Genomic DNA, 17,103 nt, shown 5'->3' on the forward strand with positions numbered 1-17,103 from the left:
CTGTAAACGACATGGATTATTGTACGTACATTTGAAATCGCCAGTTTTTTAACGCTGAAATTATTATGTATTCGAGAACCATCTGTGGGCACGACCTAGATGGTACGCGAGCGAAGCGAGCGTACCATCTAGTCTACAAAATTTACCAAGCATTTGTTATTCTTTTTTACCACTTTTCATATCTACTGTATTAGAGGATTTCATTTGATTATAAATGTTACCATTATTATTGATCACAACCGCTCTTGACAAGAAATTTTTCCGCGCATTCATAACAGTGATGTTATTGTTATTGCATTGTCAGCTTTCCACAGAATATCTGGGATCCACGAGCTTTGGTGGATCGATTGCTTATTATTAAAACTAAAAAATTTAACATATATCTCTCGAATAAGCACCTCCCTCAAATGACCTCCGCCTCCCCAAAGGGCCCTACCAAACAATAAAAACTATACTTTAAAATGTTATTAATCATCTAAAACACTGTGAAACAAAGTAGTTTAGTTTTACGAATGTCAAGCATTTTCAATAATGGTAACCGACAGAAAATGTATAAGGAGAACATTATCATTCCGAGAACCATCGTCTACACTTCCTAGAGGGGGAGCGAGCGAAGCGAGCTCACCCTCTAGTGGTAAGAAGTATAGTATTGTTGCATACGTTTGACAACAGCAATCCATATAATAATAATAATTATAATAAAGAATCAGTCGGTTTGTATTATTCGTGCGACAACGTGAGAAACAGCTATTTGTTTTATAAATGAACGAATTTGTGTTTTTTAATTTAATATTTCTCCAATTTAAGTAAAGACAATATCGTAAAAATGACGTTTTTGGTTTGGTGATGGGTGATCGATAATACAAATTGTTTAATCTGCGTTTGTAGTTTAACATTACAGATTTATAAAAAATGAATTGTTTTTTGTATTTATTATTTCATTTGAGGATGTGTGCGAAAATAATGATGATGCGATATAATAACAATGATGATCACATCGCGTAACGATCATCAAACTGGAAAGTTGTGTAGTCAAGATTTAAAAACTATGTAAAAAACGTTTCCGATAAAGTCATAATCTTACCATCTCAGTTTATTAACACAATAAGATGAATGAGATATTATCATATCCATGTGAAGTGGTCACCAAACCAAACAACACATTGTGAAACACATCTTTTTAAAGTATATTGCAGACTGTTGTACATTGTACATGTACATTGCCTAGAATATTTTAATTTCTCTAAAAGTTCAATCAACTCGAGGTTGATGTTGCTTGTGACTTCTTAATCAAGTTTACCATACCATTTACCGTAAAAAAAAAACCTGTGATGTTCCCACTTGTGATTACGCAATACAGCACTTTGGGTCGTCGCTGCGTTGCGTTCTAGTGGGAACCACGCTTTAGGTTTGAGGTGTTTGAGGACAGAGTAACGCCGAGGAGGTAGGTGGTTTTCAACGGATTCTAACGTGTGTTCGGCTAACTAACCACTATTAATCGTGGTTCCCACTAGAACGCAACGCAGTGACGTTTTGACGCAAAGTGCTGTATTGTGCAATCACAAGTGAGAACCGACGACGCAACAGTGCTGAAACATCGCAGATTTGATTTCACGCAGGCGGGGGCAAACACAATTATTGGAAGGGCATTTTTTAAAGTTGCGTAGGTTGCGTTACGTTGCGTCGCTAGTGGGAACCACCCTTACTAGACTGTAAGTAAATAATTAATCCGGTGAACATTGTCACTTCACCATACCTGAGAGAGCGCGGATAGAGAGAGAAATATTGAAATGTTATATTGTGGACAAAGTAATCGTCCATGCATACGTTCATGTATTGGGTATAATTTAAAAAAAATTTAAATATGAACATAAATCTAAAATTAATGCAAAAAGAAATTACAATGCTAGGATTAACGTACATGAACCGTACGGCCTATTATTTCTAAACGCCAGTGGAATGGTTGATGTTATAGTGTAAGCTGATTATATAACAAATAGCCTATGTGTAGCGTCTTTTTTCTTCAATAATTAGTTTGTTATTAGACAAAAGGGAAAGTAGGCCTAAAGATGCCGACTTTGTTGCATTACATTATGCTAAGCCTAACTGTATGTAATGTGTATGCAGGTAAGATTCTTTTTATTCGTTCAGCTATGTTTCTATAAATATAATACGAGTATCTACGTTTTTTATGACAAAAATAAACACACTGCTTTTGTAAAACTCCTCCCGTATGGTTAAATTGCTCGTCAGATATCGAAAAAAATACAGAACCTAATTCAAATGAAGCGTCGGTCATGTGGACGGTACCAACTGTAACTGATGATAGGCTACTACACCGCTAGAAAGTCTTGTTACACACGTAATATACAATCGTTAATCGTTAATATACAGCGTTGGCAATTCAAAATATATTTTTCTTTGATACAGAATCCGATGTAGTCACCCTGGACCAAAGAATAGACAAACTTGCGCCCGCTCTTCTTCCATTTAATGATTTTCACGCTGCTACTCTAGCCCGCTACGTCACAAGAGATGACTCATTCTTTAGCTGAAAGCAAGCAGCAGTTTTAGTACTAGACACTGACGTTTTTGCTAAAATGGAAACTCGACTATAATTTATAGGTCCCAGCTGCTGGACCCAAAAAAAACTCTGGGAAAAGAGTCTATTAGGACATGTCATGCTAAAACTACAAATCCCAAAGCATTTCTGGTATTTATGAGTCCCATTTGACTATAATACTGTTCGCTGTCAGATAATCATTGAATTATTATCAAAACAGTCTATTAAAGTTTTTATTTGTAATAGGATACTTCATACTTGAAGTATCTAGGCGTGATGAAGTGACTCCCAGACTTGACCTTAGCAAGTGACAGAAATTGAGTCTGTTTTTTATATCAAAGTTAGTCACTTCTGTAACAAAAAAAAATATTTATTCACGTATAAAAAGAGAAAAGAAACGTTTAATTATAACCCAAAAACCATTGTCTGACAGACAATTTAAGTATTTTTGCTTTAAATTACATTTTTTTTAGGTACAATAACTATTATGTGACAATAAAATGACACATTCAAAACAAATTGGAAATAAAAAATATTTTCCAGAGGGATAATGTATCTTTAAAACTGTTACGTCATAAGCGAGCAGCGTTTTTTGTAAGAAATATTTCTTGTTATTGTTTACGTGGGACTATCGACATTATAAATTATGAATAAAGTGGTGCAAGTTAAGACTTTTAAGCAAGTTTAATTTCAAATTTCATCATGTACAGGTCTATTATGGTGTGTCGTTGCATGATCCAAGAACCACGTCAATCCTACTCAAGTTATCACATTACATTGTTACATCTTAATCATTAATTCTTGCTATCTCATTCGAACACAATACAAACTAGTATGGCACTCAGAGAGCGCAAATCTCCACCTGGAAATAATGTCTCATATTTAATTATAATTGTATGTCTTCTGCCATATTTTATTGTTATGCGTGTTTCATTTGTATGTTTATTCTGTTTGTTGTGATTTCATTGGATTTAAGTTGATTTTTCTTTCTACTTTATGGGCTATCCTTGGTTTCTTATTTAATGGATTTGCTTGTAAATTGTTTGTATTCACATTTTAATCTTGTGTTGAAACCAAATCAAATCACAAATCACTGTTATTAAGCTGCGAATGGTTGCATTCGCATCAGATAAATGATTCGCGTTCATAGGTCTAATTTTTGCTTTGTTCAAAAATAATTAACCCGTACTTCTTTCGTATCTTCGTCATGTGCTAAAAAAGTAGATCCCATACCATTTTTTTAACATAAATAAAAAATAATACTTTTTATTACTGTACTACTATATGCATTTGTTTTATCAATTCATAGTATTATAGAATCCACTTCTATATTATATGCATTTAGCTTGCCCGGCTGATTGGACACCATATGATGGAAGCTGTTACATATTCGTTGCCGTTAGGCCTACAAACTGGCAAACATCTAGATCAGCCTGCCAGAATCATGGAGGTGATCTTGTTGTGATAAGCAGTCAAGCAGAAAATGATTTTGTTGGTTCACTTATTATTGCTCTACCAACAAACGACCATTGGGTTTCAGCGTATATTGGTTATAGAGATATAGATGAAGAAGGAGAATTTATTTGGGTAGACACTACTGAATGCATCACCACTTATACAAGTAAGAATGAAGAGGTTTTTACTGTTATCATTGCAAGTTAAAACACACAATTTACATTTGAAAATAAACGATTTAGGGGAGGCTATACATTAGGAGTAGATCTATAGTACAGCACAAGAATATAAATATGGTAAGACCTGTGACGATGAAGTAATGATGTTTATCTATCGATGAAGTCATATCATATTTATATAAAATTAAAAACAATAACGTTGTTATAAAATTCGCAGACTTTCGTGATGGTGAACCAAATAACCGAGCCAACGAAGATTGCGTTGACATGCACGCGGACACGCACGAATGGAATGATATATGGTGTAACGGGACTCATACTGACGGTTATATTTGTGAAATATGTGAGTAATCTGTAGGCCTAAGTTCTTTATCAGAAAGAACATTTGTAGTGGTGCAATTATTATTTTTTATCTTAAAAACCTGTGCTGCATTGGTTAATGTTGTTAGTTGTCTGAATTATTGTTATTATATTGTTAATGTTCTCTACTGAACGACTTTGGAAATCAATGCTAGTAATCAATCAGTAAGACAGATTAGATAAATAAATAAAAAAATAATGTACTGGTATACGGTACCGAGTTTTTACTTTACAATTACGTCTTTAATAATTAATATACAACCTACTATTATTTGTTAAGAAAATGTTCCGATATTTACCACCTCCGAGATCCTACTTTTTTGGGGGATCGAGGTAGGCCTAATCATGTCAGTAAGACCTGTAGTAGTAGAGTGACGACCCACTTAATGATAGAGGTTACCTAAATGTATTCATTGCTAATTTTCAAATAAACTCAAATAGTTGCAAACGTCATCATCATTTTCATTTTCTACAACATTATCTGCTAAAAAATGGAAATACAATAGAACCTCTAAAGACACCTTCGGGACCCCAAACACATGTCCTCTTAATAGGGCCCTCAACAAACTAACATTGTTTTCTCGGAAAAAAGAAGAAGAAATAATAACCAAACTGAACAGTAATTGATATTGAATCACGAAATTGAGAATAATTGAAAATTAGCAGCCAATCTTTGAACAATATATATTATTATTATCATTTTATTTCACATTTTTTCAGTTGATGATTCGGATAGTCCAACATTTACTTACTGTCCGCCAGATCAAACAGTTCCAACAGATCCTAATGAAAACTTTGCAACGCTATCATGGGTTGAACCAACGGTAGATGAGGACAACCAATGTGATATATCGATTGTCTCAAACTATGACATTGGAGATCAAGTTGCTTTGATTTCTGGCCTTACTACTACTATTACTAATACATACATAGCAACAGATCCTAGTGGAAATACTGGAACGTGTACATTTTCTATAACAGTTACAGGTAAGACGTTTTGTTTTATTATAATAAATTAGTTTAGTACTTTAATAATTGATTGCAGTAACCTATTATATTTGTAAACTAGCAAACTTTTTGGAAAAACTCTAGGCCTACCTGGTTTTTGACGACTAGATAATCTAATATTGTGCACAATTAATTAGATGTCAGTGATAATATTTGTTTAATAAAATTTTTAGGTTTAAAAACCTACCGTTAGTGCTTGAATAGTAGATTAAATAAATTGTATTTCATAGATTTGGAAGCTCCTAATGTATTCAATTGTCCTGGAGATTTCACATTGCCAACAGATGACGGCGAACCAGATCGAGTAACCTACTGGACAGAACCAACAGCAACGGATAACTCAGGAAGTATTTCTGTCTCTCATTTACACACCTCCGGATCAACATTTGATCTGGGTGAAACTACAGTTACGTGTAGGTTTATAGACCCTTCAGGAAACCTGGCATTATGTACATTTACAGTAACAATTATAGGTAAGCATTAATAACATCAAGTATATGTTGTTTTACAACACAGTCAACGGAAGGATTCCGCTGTCAAGTAGTAGTGTCACCTGACATCAAGAGATCCGTCTACTATCATATTTAAATACCATTATTAACGAAAACATTGTCTGTGATATGATTATATCGATAACGGAGATCATCAAAACGTTAAAGGATTCAAATTGTTTGTCAGTACGCACTACGTCAATAGCTTCTCTTCTCTCAACTTCAATACCGCTAAACACATATAAGTTTTAAATTATATGGCACTGCTCTCAATGTCATTAAATATTAACTAATCACATTCTTATCTATCATCAGTAATGATAGGCCTATAACAACATTTTAGTGTTTAGTGTTTGCACTGTCACATGACTTTGTAAATCTATGTGACAGAAACTTGTAAATTATTTATTGAATAGATACATATGCTCCTGATATAATCGGTTGTCCACTGAGCTTCATATCGCCCACCGGCGTTACCGAACCAGATGGAGTAACCACCTGGACAGAACCAACAGCAACGGATAATTCAGGAACAGTTCCGATCAGATCACGGTCACACGCACCTGGATCAACATTTGATCTTGGTGAAACTACAGTTACGTATACGTTCACAGACTTTTCAGGAAACGTGGCATCCTGTACATTTACAGTAACAATTGTTGGTAAGTATATCTTAGGTTCCTGGCATTTATAAAGGTACGGTACCTCTGTCTTTTTTTACGGCGTGAAATTATTTTGCGAAGGAAGGACATTTGTCCAACTGTCGCGGTTGAGGGTAGGCTTGTATTTGTCAAGCAGTGTCACTTGACATAGAGATATATCGTTGGTGGTGAGGTACGCGTCAAAGCCGTAAATGAACACGTTGGAGGTGATACGATCATAACGAAGGCAAAGATAGATGACAACGTTACAAAATGATTTATGTTATTAATTTCGTATTATAACACCATTATATAGATACATATTTTCCTAATGTTATCGACTGTCCACAAGACCTGACATTACCAACCGACGATAACGAACCAAGTCGAGTAACCACCTGGACAGAACCAACAGCAACGGATAATTCAGGAACAGTTCCGGTCAGATCACGGTCACACGCACCCGGATCAACATTTGATCTTGGTGAAACTACAGTTACGTATACGTTCACAGACTTTTCAGGAAACGTGGCATCGTGTACATTTATAGTAACAATTGTTGGTAAGTATATCTTAGGTTCCTGGTATTTACAAAGGTACCGGTACGGTACCTCTGTCTTTTTTTACGGCGTTCGATTATTTTGCCAATGAAGGAACATGTTGGTCCAACTGTCGCAATTGAAAGTAGGGTTGTATTTGTCAAGCAGTGTCACTTGGCATATTTAGAGATATATCGTTGGTGGTAAGGTACGCGTCAAAGCCGTAATGAACACGTTGGAGGTGATACGATCATAACGAAGGCAAAGATAGATGACAACGTTACAAAATGATTTATGTTATTCTTTTCGTATTATAACACCATTATATAGATACGTATTTTCCTAATGTTATCGACTGTTCACAAGACCTGACATTACCAACCGACGATAACGAACCAAGTCGAGTAACAACCTGGACAGAACCAACAGCAACGGATAATTCAGGAACAGTTCCAATCAGATCACGGTCACACGCACCTGGATCAACATTTGATCTTGGTGAAACTACAGTTACGTATACGTTCACAGACTTTTCAGGAAACGTGGCATCGTGTACATTTATAGTAACAATTGTTGGTAAGTTTCTAGTTTGACAATTACAACGACGAAAATGACCGTACAAAAGAAGATTCAACTGACGATAAACAATTACTTTTTTTTAATAAGGAAGTAAAATAACTCGTACATATTTCTGACGAGTACAATTTTGGAAGCTCGCATTTGCAATCTCTCCAAGACTGAGAACACCAGGAACCAAATTTACGCATGTACAATCAATATAAACCAAGCCCTAAAGCTCTGTCTACACTATCAAACTTTATGTGACAAAAAAAATGCATATATATGTACATGATGATGTCATATCACTACTATATTTGGTCATATCACTACCATATTTGGCACATCACACTTTTTTTGTCAAACTAGTTTGAAAGTGTAGACAGAGATTAAGCTTGAATTATCTACAAACTTCTTCTTACAGGATCAATGTGTACTAAGCAATGTAGTAATGGTGGAACGTGTAAAGTAATCAATGACGTAGAAGAATGCCAATGTGCGAGTAACTTTGAGGGCGATAATTGTGAAAATAAAGATAATTGTACGTAATTCGAAAAAAATATTTCGAAAAAAAAATCAAAATATAGGCCTAACTTAAAATTTAGAAAAATGTTAATATAATCCAGGCAATAATTCAGTCATTAAGTCAATGCCTACGTTATTAATGTTTTAGTAATTAATCAAGCTTTATAATCTCTTTATACTGTATTATGAAAACTACGTTCTTTTGCCCGACTTTAAGAAGAACAAATTATGAAAAAAATAAAAATATAATTAAATACTACGATGTTCTAAATATTTAATGTGTTTTATGTCTATTCAATAAAATTGCAAAATATGTTAAAATTATAGTACCTGGTACAATTTGTTGTATAGTTTCCTTCCATGCCCAAGACGTAATTATAACAAATCTTTTTTTACAGCTTTTTCGTTAAGTTTGATAGAGCTTATAATAGGAGTTTTGTTTGCATGCACTGTTACTGGGGTGTTGGTTGGCATCGCATTGAAGTGTAAAAGGGTTTGTAAAATATTTTGGAAATTATTACTCTTTTAACTATTATCATACAGTAGGCATATATACCAAACAGATGATCTAGTAAATAATATTAATTCACATCATAGGCCTAACGTAATTGTAGTTTTGTAAATTTCACAAAATAGAAAATCAAATTAATTACTTACTTTAGAAGACGGTTTTAGCATAACCACGGAAACGTCGACATATTCTCGACTTTATTTATATTTTCTTTGGCAACACGTGTACTGCAAATGTTACTTTATTATTACCGTATAATATAGTATGCACATTTTTAAAATAACTCGTTTACTTACCTTTTACTTACAGACACCAGCTGAAATAAGAATTACTGATTCAAGACAAACTGATGTAAGTTGCTAAAAATATACCGCATTAATTTATATACACACTCAACTCTTATTATTGAACAATTTCTTATACTGAATTTCTAGTAGGCCTACTTCTCATACTCAGACAGTTGTTGTTAGGGCAGAAACGTTGTAAAACGCTAACTGTGTTTTGTTTCATGCAAAGGCACACACGGAGACTCGAGAATTACACGAATACGCAAGGAGCATCGAGTCAGCGGTCATAGTCCATGACAATCCACATACGTATACAACTTTGCAACTGCCGACGACACGGTAAAAGAGGATTCGGGATTTCCACTCTGTTCGGCGTTTTTCACCACTAAAATGGAGGCAACTCTACACCGAATAAACCAGAGATGTATTTTCATTTTTAGCAGATAATTAAATTCGGTTTTCAGGTGATTATTTAACTTGGTATATTTTTATTTTATATTTTAACTTTCTTATAATTACTATATAATATTATACGTCTTGAATTAGTAGGCCTACTTCTATCAAATTACTCGGAAATAAAGTGCACGCTAACTAACGCATTTAAAAATGGTAGCTGATAGTAGATATCAAAACAATTCTTATACAGTACTGTATCTACCGTTCTGTATCTACCGTTCTGTATTATTCGTGTGACGCGTGATATGACAGTACAGAACTTTGTGTTATACACTACAGTACGGTATTCACGGTTTTGTTTTACTGAAAGATGAGCTAATACAAATAGTTTTATATGCATTAGCAGTCTATAATAGTTTATCGTAAAAAAAGGGCGTTTATATTTTAATTATAAAGTCTTCCATTTTAAAGAAAGACTTTGAAGATAACCACAATGACAATAACAACAAACCACAGCGTCACGTAACGATCGTTGAACTCGAGTTTTGTAAGATTTCAAAACTATACAACGAATGTCATCAAATAATCTTTTAATTAATGAGATATACAGTATTACCCAATCAATGTGAAGAGGTCACCAAACCAAACAACACACCGTGAAACACATCTTTTTAAAGTAATTGCAGACTATGTACATTGCCTAGAATATTTTAATTTCTCTAAAAGTTCAAAGATCAATTCGAGGTTGCTGTTGCATGTGACTTGGTTTCATGGAACTTTTTCATTCTGGTTTCAAGTTCGGGTCTAAAGTGACGAATTAAACCCTACAAAATGAAAAGTACAAATTATTAATGATACCAATATTGGTAATAAACAGTCAAAATTGTTTTGAATTAATTTTAGAAATTTAGTTTTTAGTAGGCCTATATTTCTTTCATTCTATATACAGTATACAATAATCAGAGATAAACATATTGGCAAGGGTTATGACAATGTTGTGATTATCCATGGCTGGATATTGGCAAGGGTTATGACAATGTTGTGGTTATCCATGGCTGGATCTCAATAGAAAAACACTAAATCTCTGTCAGGACAAATGATAATAAAAAGACATCTTTCTGGTAAGGTAGGGCCTATATGCTTCTATTGTTAGTTTTGTTGTTTTTTTATTGCTCAACAGACTGTATTCACAAATAATATTTCTATAACAATGATAACATAACATAACAAAAAGACAAGAATGTTTTCAGTCATATTGATTTTATACACAGTATATATATATAATATAGAAAGCATTGGCAACTTACTTGAACGGGCCAAGCAGCACCATCCCCCAAAGCACAAATGGTATGGCCCTCGATCTGTTTTGTTAGTTCCTGTAACATGTCTATCTCAGTTGGCTTAGCATTTCCAACAACTATGACAGAAGAAACAAATAATTAATATTAAATAATATTGTAACATAATATTGTAACATAATATTCCATTGTTGTTGCTATAAGAAAAAAAAATTGGACAGTAGTATATTTCACAGAAATCTAACTGGCATGTCTGGTTCCATCTTGCATTTGTCTACAATTGGATGAATTGCACAGATAAATCAGACTCCTGCGGGGACCAAGGTTCCTATTTGTGTGAAGTTTAATTAATGATGGGTTTGTGTTTATAGGTGTGTACATATTATTCTCTGTACTATTGGTGAAGCGGGTCTTTGTAAATTGATTTCAAAGAACAAGTGTCAGTGGCGTAATGCAGCGGCCTGAGTTCCCTGGTTTATGAACCCCAAGTGGCCTTCAATGCTGGAGGTCTTGGGGCGTTTTTAGCCTTTTTTTACCCAGCTTATTTTCCACTGGGCACTGCTTAGGGCATAAGCTCCTAGGCCCCTGGGTTTAGCCAGTGAGCACTCATAGCCATTACACCACTGACAAGTGTATTGGAACTGGACTGGACTGGACATGGTCTACAGATTCAGTTTTGTTGGTAATAGGGCTGAAAAAACACATACAGATCATACAAAGAAAATAAATGTTTATTGATGGTTGACATTGTTTACAAAATTTACTTACTAAACCTATCCATAACTTGTTTCATCCAACCCATTCCTTCTCTGCAAGGTGTGCACTGTAAAACAATTATACAATTTACAATTACTTAACTGAATGAAATATATGAAACTGTTATTGTGTAATAAACAAATTCACTATTGCATTAGCTCAATAAACACTGAGAATGTTTCAGCATCAAAAGTTATGTTGTCTGAAGAAAATAGAGTGAAGCAAAGTATTTTACCAAGATTATTTCATCTTTTATGTAATAATCTTAGTAAATATCATATCAACTTACTGCATTCCATTACATACAATATATTATTATTAATTCACATTTTTCACAGATTTAGTACAAAATATATATCTGTACCATTATTGGCTTTTCCTATATGCAAAGAATAAAATAAATGATTATGACGTAACCTGTCCACAGCTTTCATGTTTGTAGAAGTCTATCAGTCTAGCAATGCAGTCAACTATATCGGCTTGTTTATCAATAACAATCAATGCAGCAGTTCCTAGAGCGGTCTGTGCTGCCACCAATGCATCAAAGTCCATCATGACGTCATCACAAACGCTATTGAAATAAAGAAAATAAAAATAATTGAGAATTTAATTCATAAAAGATATATGTGTACCTACAGTATTATAAAACAATATAAATCCAAAAACTTTTTCAGTTATTTTATATAAGTTATAAACTAGTAAGGTCAAATTGCTCCTTATCTTGTGGTTAATCAGCTTGCGGTTTAAGGTATAATTTAAAAATCCACCTCACAAGTCGATTGTCTGGTGGTTTATCTCAAAATTTACACCACATGCGACAATTACATGGGCTCTTTGTATATTTATATGTCTAAAGCAGAAAACTTACTGTTTTGGTATAAGTGGTGTTGAAGATCCGCCAGGAATGACAGCAGCTAGGTTGTCCCATCCTCCCTTAACTCCTCCAGCGTGTCGCTCAATCAATTCCTTCAATGGTATGGACATCTCCTCTTCCACGGTACATGGCGCATTTACATTGCCCGAGATGTTGAAGAGCTTGGTACCCGAGTTACGTTCACGCCCAAACGATACAAACCATGAAGATCCACGTCGACAAATGGCCTTATATAATAATAATAAACTTTTATAAAGCGCTATTTAGTGATGTCTCACAAAAGACCAACAAGAATTATTGTTCGTTCGTTCGTTGTAAAAGGTGAGATTTTAGAAGTGACTTGAATTGCATACGAGATTTACATTGACAGATATGGAGTGGAAGCTGGTTCCAAACTAGTGGCGCTTGTGCAAAAAAAAAACCTTGGGGTAAGATTTTAGGTGTGTTTTTGGAGTTGATAACAATAGCATAAGAACAATAGCATTATATGTATTTGTATCAAAATAAATTTGTTTGTATTTCATACGCATCCAACAATGAGCAATTTACCAATTACAGGTTGGATAACGATTTATAATTTATCATGGATGCTTATAAACTAAGTCTCATTTGAGGGTTAGGGAGTGGAGTTGAAAGAGTTGTGAGTTACAACCCTGGCACTAGTTCAGGATTGAACACTGGCACTAGGTCAGGATTGAATCCCAGACCTTGGGATTGGAAGGCTAGCATGTTAACCACCAAGCTACAGCTCCACTACAATTGTGGCTATGATATTATTCTAATATTTATTCTATCAAGGCTTATGAATATTCATGAATTAGTTTGTCTCTTACCGGCGCCACTGCTACTGTCTCAACATTAGCAACAGTTGTTGGGCAGCCAAACACGCCAACGTCAGCAGGAAAAGGTGGCTTCAATCGGGGTTTTCCTTGTTTCCCTTCGAGGCTCTCAATCAATGCAGTCTCCTCACCGCATATGTACGCTCCAGCGCCTCGATGCATGTACACGTCAAAGTCATACCCTGAACCGCAGGCATTTTTTCCAATAAGACCAGCATCATAAGCCTAATAGAAAATATATTGAATAATCAAGGTGTTCATCCAAAAAAGCCACAATGAGGTAATTTATAATTATATTATTATTATAAATATTGTGATACACACATGTGATATGTATCATAGAATTTTTCTATGATACTGCAGATTGTATCAAGGTATTTATAATATAAACTCTCAAATGTCCAATTCATTGAAATGCTATGACAAATACCATTAAATTAGTTTACTAACTTCTTGAATTGCAACTTGCATGTTGGTTCCTTCATTGTAGAATTCACCTCTAATGTAGATGTAAGCTAAAAAGATCAATTCAGTAAATATGAATTAATTAAAATATATTAAAAATCAAAATAACTACACTATTATCAGTATGTATTTACGTGTATCATTTTATCTGTTAATTTATAATCATGAGCCAAGTCTTCTACTTCTAATTTTGATTTTAAGCAAAGTTCAAAACTGTATTTACAAGGTAAGCATAAAATGGTTATAAGAATTTAGAATTCATAAAACCTTTTCTTATTGCAATTCATATACAAATTAATGTTTAACATTTTATCACACTGTACATCAAAGAAAAAAGTAGTCCAATAAAAAGTTATACAGCAAATGACAAAAAAGAACACATCTAGTAAAGTAAAGCCTACATCCGATTATGATATTAGACCTGTTGTAATTTGCATGGCATATCCCTATGTTACTGATTAACTGCAAGGCAACCATGAAAGTGTTCGCTTACCTGCTCTAGCCCCCATAGACATGCCTGCTACTAGGCAGCCCTCAACTAGTTTATGTGGGTCATGACGCATAATCTCCCTGTCTTTGCATGTACCAGGCTCCCCTTCATCAGCATTCACAACAAGGTATTTGGGCCTAGAAAAAAGTTTAGATTTTTTAGTGAAAAGAATGTTTGAAACTCTAGGCATAAATTGTAAAAAAAAAACAAAAAAAAAACATCTAGTTGCCATAGTTACCTGCCATCATCAGGTTTATTCATAAAGCTCCATTTCAAACCAGTCGGAAATCCTGCACCCCCGCGACCTCTCAACCCTGACCCCTTAATTTCACTTAAGATCCATTCATGACCTTTTAAAAGAATTTCTTTTGTTTTATACCAGTCACCCTATTGAGATAAACACATTGAGATAAATAATAATAATAAAGTGTTAAAGTACATTCGGTTTAGTATGTTCTAAAAAATTATCATGCTTTTAAGTATGTCATCCAGTCTTGGCGAGAAATATTTTGAAAAATAACTAACCCTTGCTAAAGCTCCTTTGAGTCTAAAGTCGTGACGTCCATATAGATTTGTAAAAATTCTATCCTCATCCTTTAAATTACCATATGACTGAAAAAAAAAACAACATTATTAAAAACATTGTTTAAAATATTGGAATAGAAATAAAAAATCACAATAATAATATTATTAGTAATACCATGGAGAAATCAGTTCCTAACTGATTTCTCCATGGTAATACTAAGTAAGTTAAATAAGCAACCAACACACAGCTAATACACTGCTAATACTTAAGATGTATTGTCTCCCAAAAACATGAAAAAGGAAGATAATTATAATAAAATCAGAATTTTATTAGGCCATTTTGCAGTTTAAAAAAGTTAATCACTTCTGTGGAAAAAAACCCAGAACAAATTATTTCTCTTATAAAAAAAGCAAAAAAAAGTTAATTTTAATAAAAACCTCATTAAGGGTAGAGGGCGCGCTTCTCGGACATTGTTGTTAGTCGGACACGTGACACTGTTTACTTATGAATATGTATAAAATATTGACCAATCAAATAATTTTTCCTCATGAATTATTCATTACCGATGTCACGTCGCTGGGTAACCAAAAAAAATTACAATTTTCCATGAACATCGCTTCTAAAACCAATAATTTATGTAAGGAAAAGTTCAAGGTCACACGTGATTTTGGGTTTTTAAAGAAACTTATAAGGTCATAGGTCTATAAAATCTACACCAAACTTATTTAAAATGTGTAAAAGTAACCCAAAATTTGATTTTAATAGTTGGTTCTTAACTCTTACTTCGTTGTTAAAAAAATAAAAAATGGCCGCTACACGTGGATATGGCTGATAGAGGGCTTCAAATACCAAGAACCAAAATGGTACCCCTGTTTTAGAAGTCGGACAGTAGGTGGCGCTATATATAAAAACATTGAATTAATCACTAAAATTAATTAGTGGATCGCATTTTTTAAAGTAATTCAATATCTCTATAAAAATCAAATATTATAAATAATTTTTTGTAAATATAAAGAATAAAATGATTATATTTGTATATTTAAAAAAAAAAAAAATTTTTTTTAATGAAATAATGTGAAATATAAACAAAACATTGAGGGCGTCCGAGTACCAAAAAACGCGTCCGAGTACCGATCCTTGAAGGCCTAGGTAATCCAGGGCCCTTCTAGATATGAATTTAGTTGCTGTTTTTGGCGACACTAAATTATTATTACAGTTATATTTGTAAGTTTCTATTAAAATTCTAAAAGTTTGTCTAAATGTACAATTTTAGCAATTGTGTACATTATAGTGTTAACCGTCCGAGTACCGCACCCCCTACCTATAAAATATTTTTGCTTTAAATTACATTTTTTCAGGTAAATGATTTTTTTTTTAGACCCAGTTTTGGTTAAAGTGAATAACTATTATGTGATATTAAAATGGCATATTCAACAAAAAATTAAAAAAATATTACTAGTACTACTATCTTTAAGTTAAAGAAAGCATTGTTGTAAAGGAGTTAATTAATTATTAAAATAATAATGTATCTTACCTTATTGTTACAGCTATGTGAAGTACTTATGGATCGAACTGCAAATGAGTTTAAACATCCTGAACTATTTAACAATCCTGTATAGCCTATTATAAAATGACAAAGAGCAACTCATATAAAAAATAATATAGAAAACAAATTCAAAATTCATGTTAAAAAGGCACTTTACCTGCTTAATTGACTTAGTAGGCCTAATTGTCTTTCCATTTTTGGCAGAACCCATTCATTAGCCTACTAATGCTATGTCCTAATAGCAATACTAGTTATATACCAAAATTGGGCTAGGCGCAGCTAAAAGGGCCTAGACCTCTGAATGAAGACAACGCCAACATCATCCCACAACAACATATACGTCGTAGGCCGTTTAATAATAGGCAAGAAACAATAACAATGACAAAAGTATACAAACCAAAACTTCCTCTTGTGTAAGGTAATAATTTTCTTAATGATGCCATTGCCTCTAATAATGATTATACTATAGTTTTCAATATATTTTGCTTGACTAAACAACACAATTATAATTTAGGCCTCTCGTATTAATTGCGGCCATTTTATTCTAGCAGCTTTGCTTTGCTGGAGAACTATAGGTGGCGCTCATTATTGTTATTTACTGTATTTTCCTTTATCACCCCCAAAATAAAACTTTCAATACAATGAAATCAATTTAGACATAGTTTAAAAGGATTGTTTAATACACAAAATAAGAACAGTGTAGAGATTACTTGAAATAATTTTTTTAATAAATTAATAAAATAATAATGGGTTTGCGGGTGACTTACGTTTATGGCGTTATTTGTTGAAAATTGTA

At 33.5% G+C, this 17,103-nt stretch overlaps 2 protein-coding genes across 3 annotated transcripts; one reads left to right on the plus strand and one right to left on the minus strand.

Annotated features, from left to right (window-relative positions):
• Positions 1 to 1,177: 1,177 nt before the first annotated feature.
• Positions 1,178 to 16,865, minus strand: LOC140063630 (NADH dehydrogenase [ubiquinone] flavoprotein 1, mitochondrial-like). Of its 2 annotated transcripts, XM_072110067.1 has the most exons (13): positions 16,705 to 16,865; positions 16,296 to 16,381; positions 14,761 to 14,847; positions 14,474 to 14,622; positions 14,239 to 14,372; positions 13,731 to 13,795; positions 13,275 to 13,505; positions 12,436 to 12,668; positions 11,985 to 12,138; positions 11,580 to 11,634; positions 10,821 to 10,930; positions 10,202 to 10,337; positions 1,178 to 1,202 (listed from the first exon to the last, which is right to left on the minus strand). In XM_072110067.1, exons 1-12 carry the CDS (start codon positions 16,748 to 16,750, stop codon positions 10,248 to 10,250), a joined length of 1,440 nt encoding a protein of 479 aa, XP_071966168.1. In that variant the 5' UTR covers positions 16,751 to 16,865; the 3' UTR covers positions 1,178 to 1,202; positions 10,202 to 10,247. The 2 variants fall into 2 exon arrangements, with proteins under 2 accessions (XP_071966168.1, XP_071966158.1); XM_072110057.1 differs by lacking the exon at positions 1,178 to 1,202 and having other exon boundaries at positions 9,674 to 10,337.
• LOC140045003 (uncharacterized) lies at positions 3,899 to 9,587 on the plus strand. The gene is made up of 9 exons (XM_072089737.1): positions 3,899 to 4,184; positions 4,415 to 4,540; positions 5,278 to 5,544; positions 5,796 to 6,038; positions 6,473 to 6,718; positions 8,219 to 8,335; positions 8,718 to 8,812; positions 9,140 to 9,181; positions 9,347 to 9,587. Exons 1-9 carry the CDS (start codon positions 3,899 to 3,901, stop codon positions 9,458 to 9,460), a joined length of 1,536 nt encoding a protein of 511 aa, XP_071945838.1. The 3' UTR covers positions 9,461 to 9,587.
• Positions 16,866 to 17,103: the final 238 nt, after the last annotated feature.

The sequence above is a fragment of the Antedon mediterranea genome, chromosome 1, assembly GCF_964355755.1.
Source record: "Antedon mediterranea chromosome 1, ecAntMedi1.1, whole genome shotgun sequence".
In the NCBI taxonomy this organism is placed as follows: Eukaryota; Metazoa; Echinodermata; class Crinoidea; order Comatulida; family Antedonidae; genus Antedon; species Antedon mediterranea.

What these genes read in the sequence shown, in the direction of transcription:
- LOC140045003 (XM_072089737.1), top strand. Translation starts at nt 3,899, where the DNA reads ATGCATTTAGCTTGCCCGGCTGATTGGACACCATATGATGGAAGCTGT. An exon ending in ATTTTCTATAACAGTTACAG is followed by an intron (nt 5,545 to 5,795) that starts GTAAGACGTTTT and finishes TGTATTTCATAG; the next exon opens with ATTTGGAAGCTCCTAATGTA. An exon ending in ATTTACAGTAACAATTATAG is followed by an intron (nt 6,039 to 6,472) that starts GTAAGCATTAAT and finishes TTTATTGAATAG; the next exon opens with ATACATATGCTCCTGATATA.
- LOC140063630 (XM_072110067.1), bottom strand. Translation starts at nt 16,750, where the DNA reads ATGGCATCATTAAGAAAATTATTACCTTACACAAGAGGAAGTTTTG. An exon ending in CACATAGCTGTAACAATAAG is followed by an intron (nt 14,848 to 16,295) that starts GTAAGATACATT and finishes TTTTTTTTTCAG; the next exon opens with TCATATGGTAATTTAAAGGA. An exon ending in GTGCTGCTTGGCCCGTTCAA is followed by an intron (nt 10,338 to 10,820) that starts GTAAGTTGCCAA and finishes TTCATTTTGTAG; the next exon opens with GGTTTAATTCGTCACTTTAG.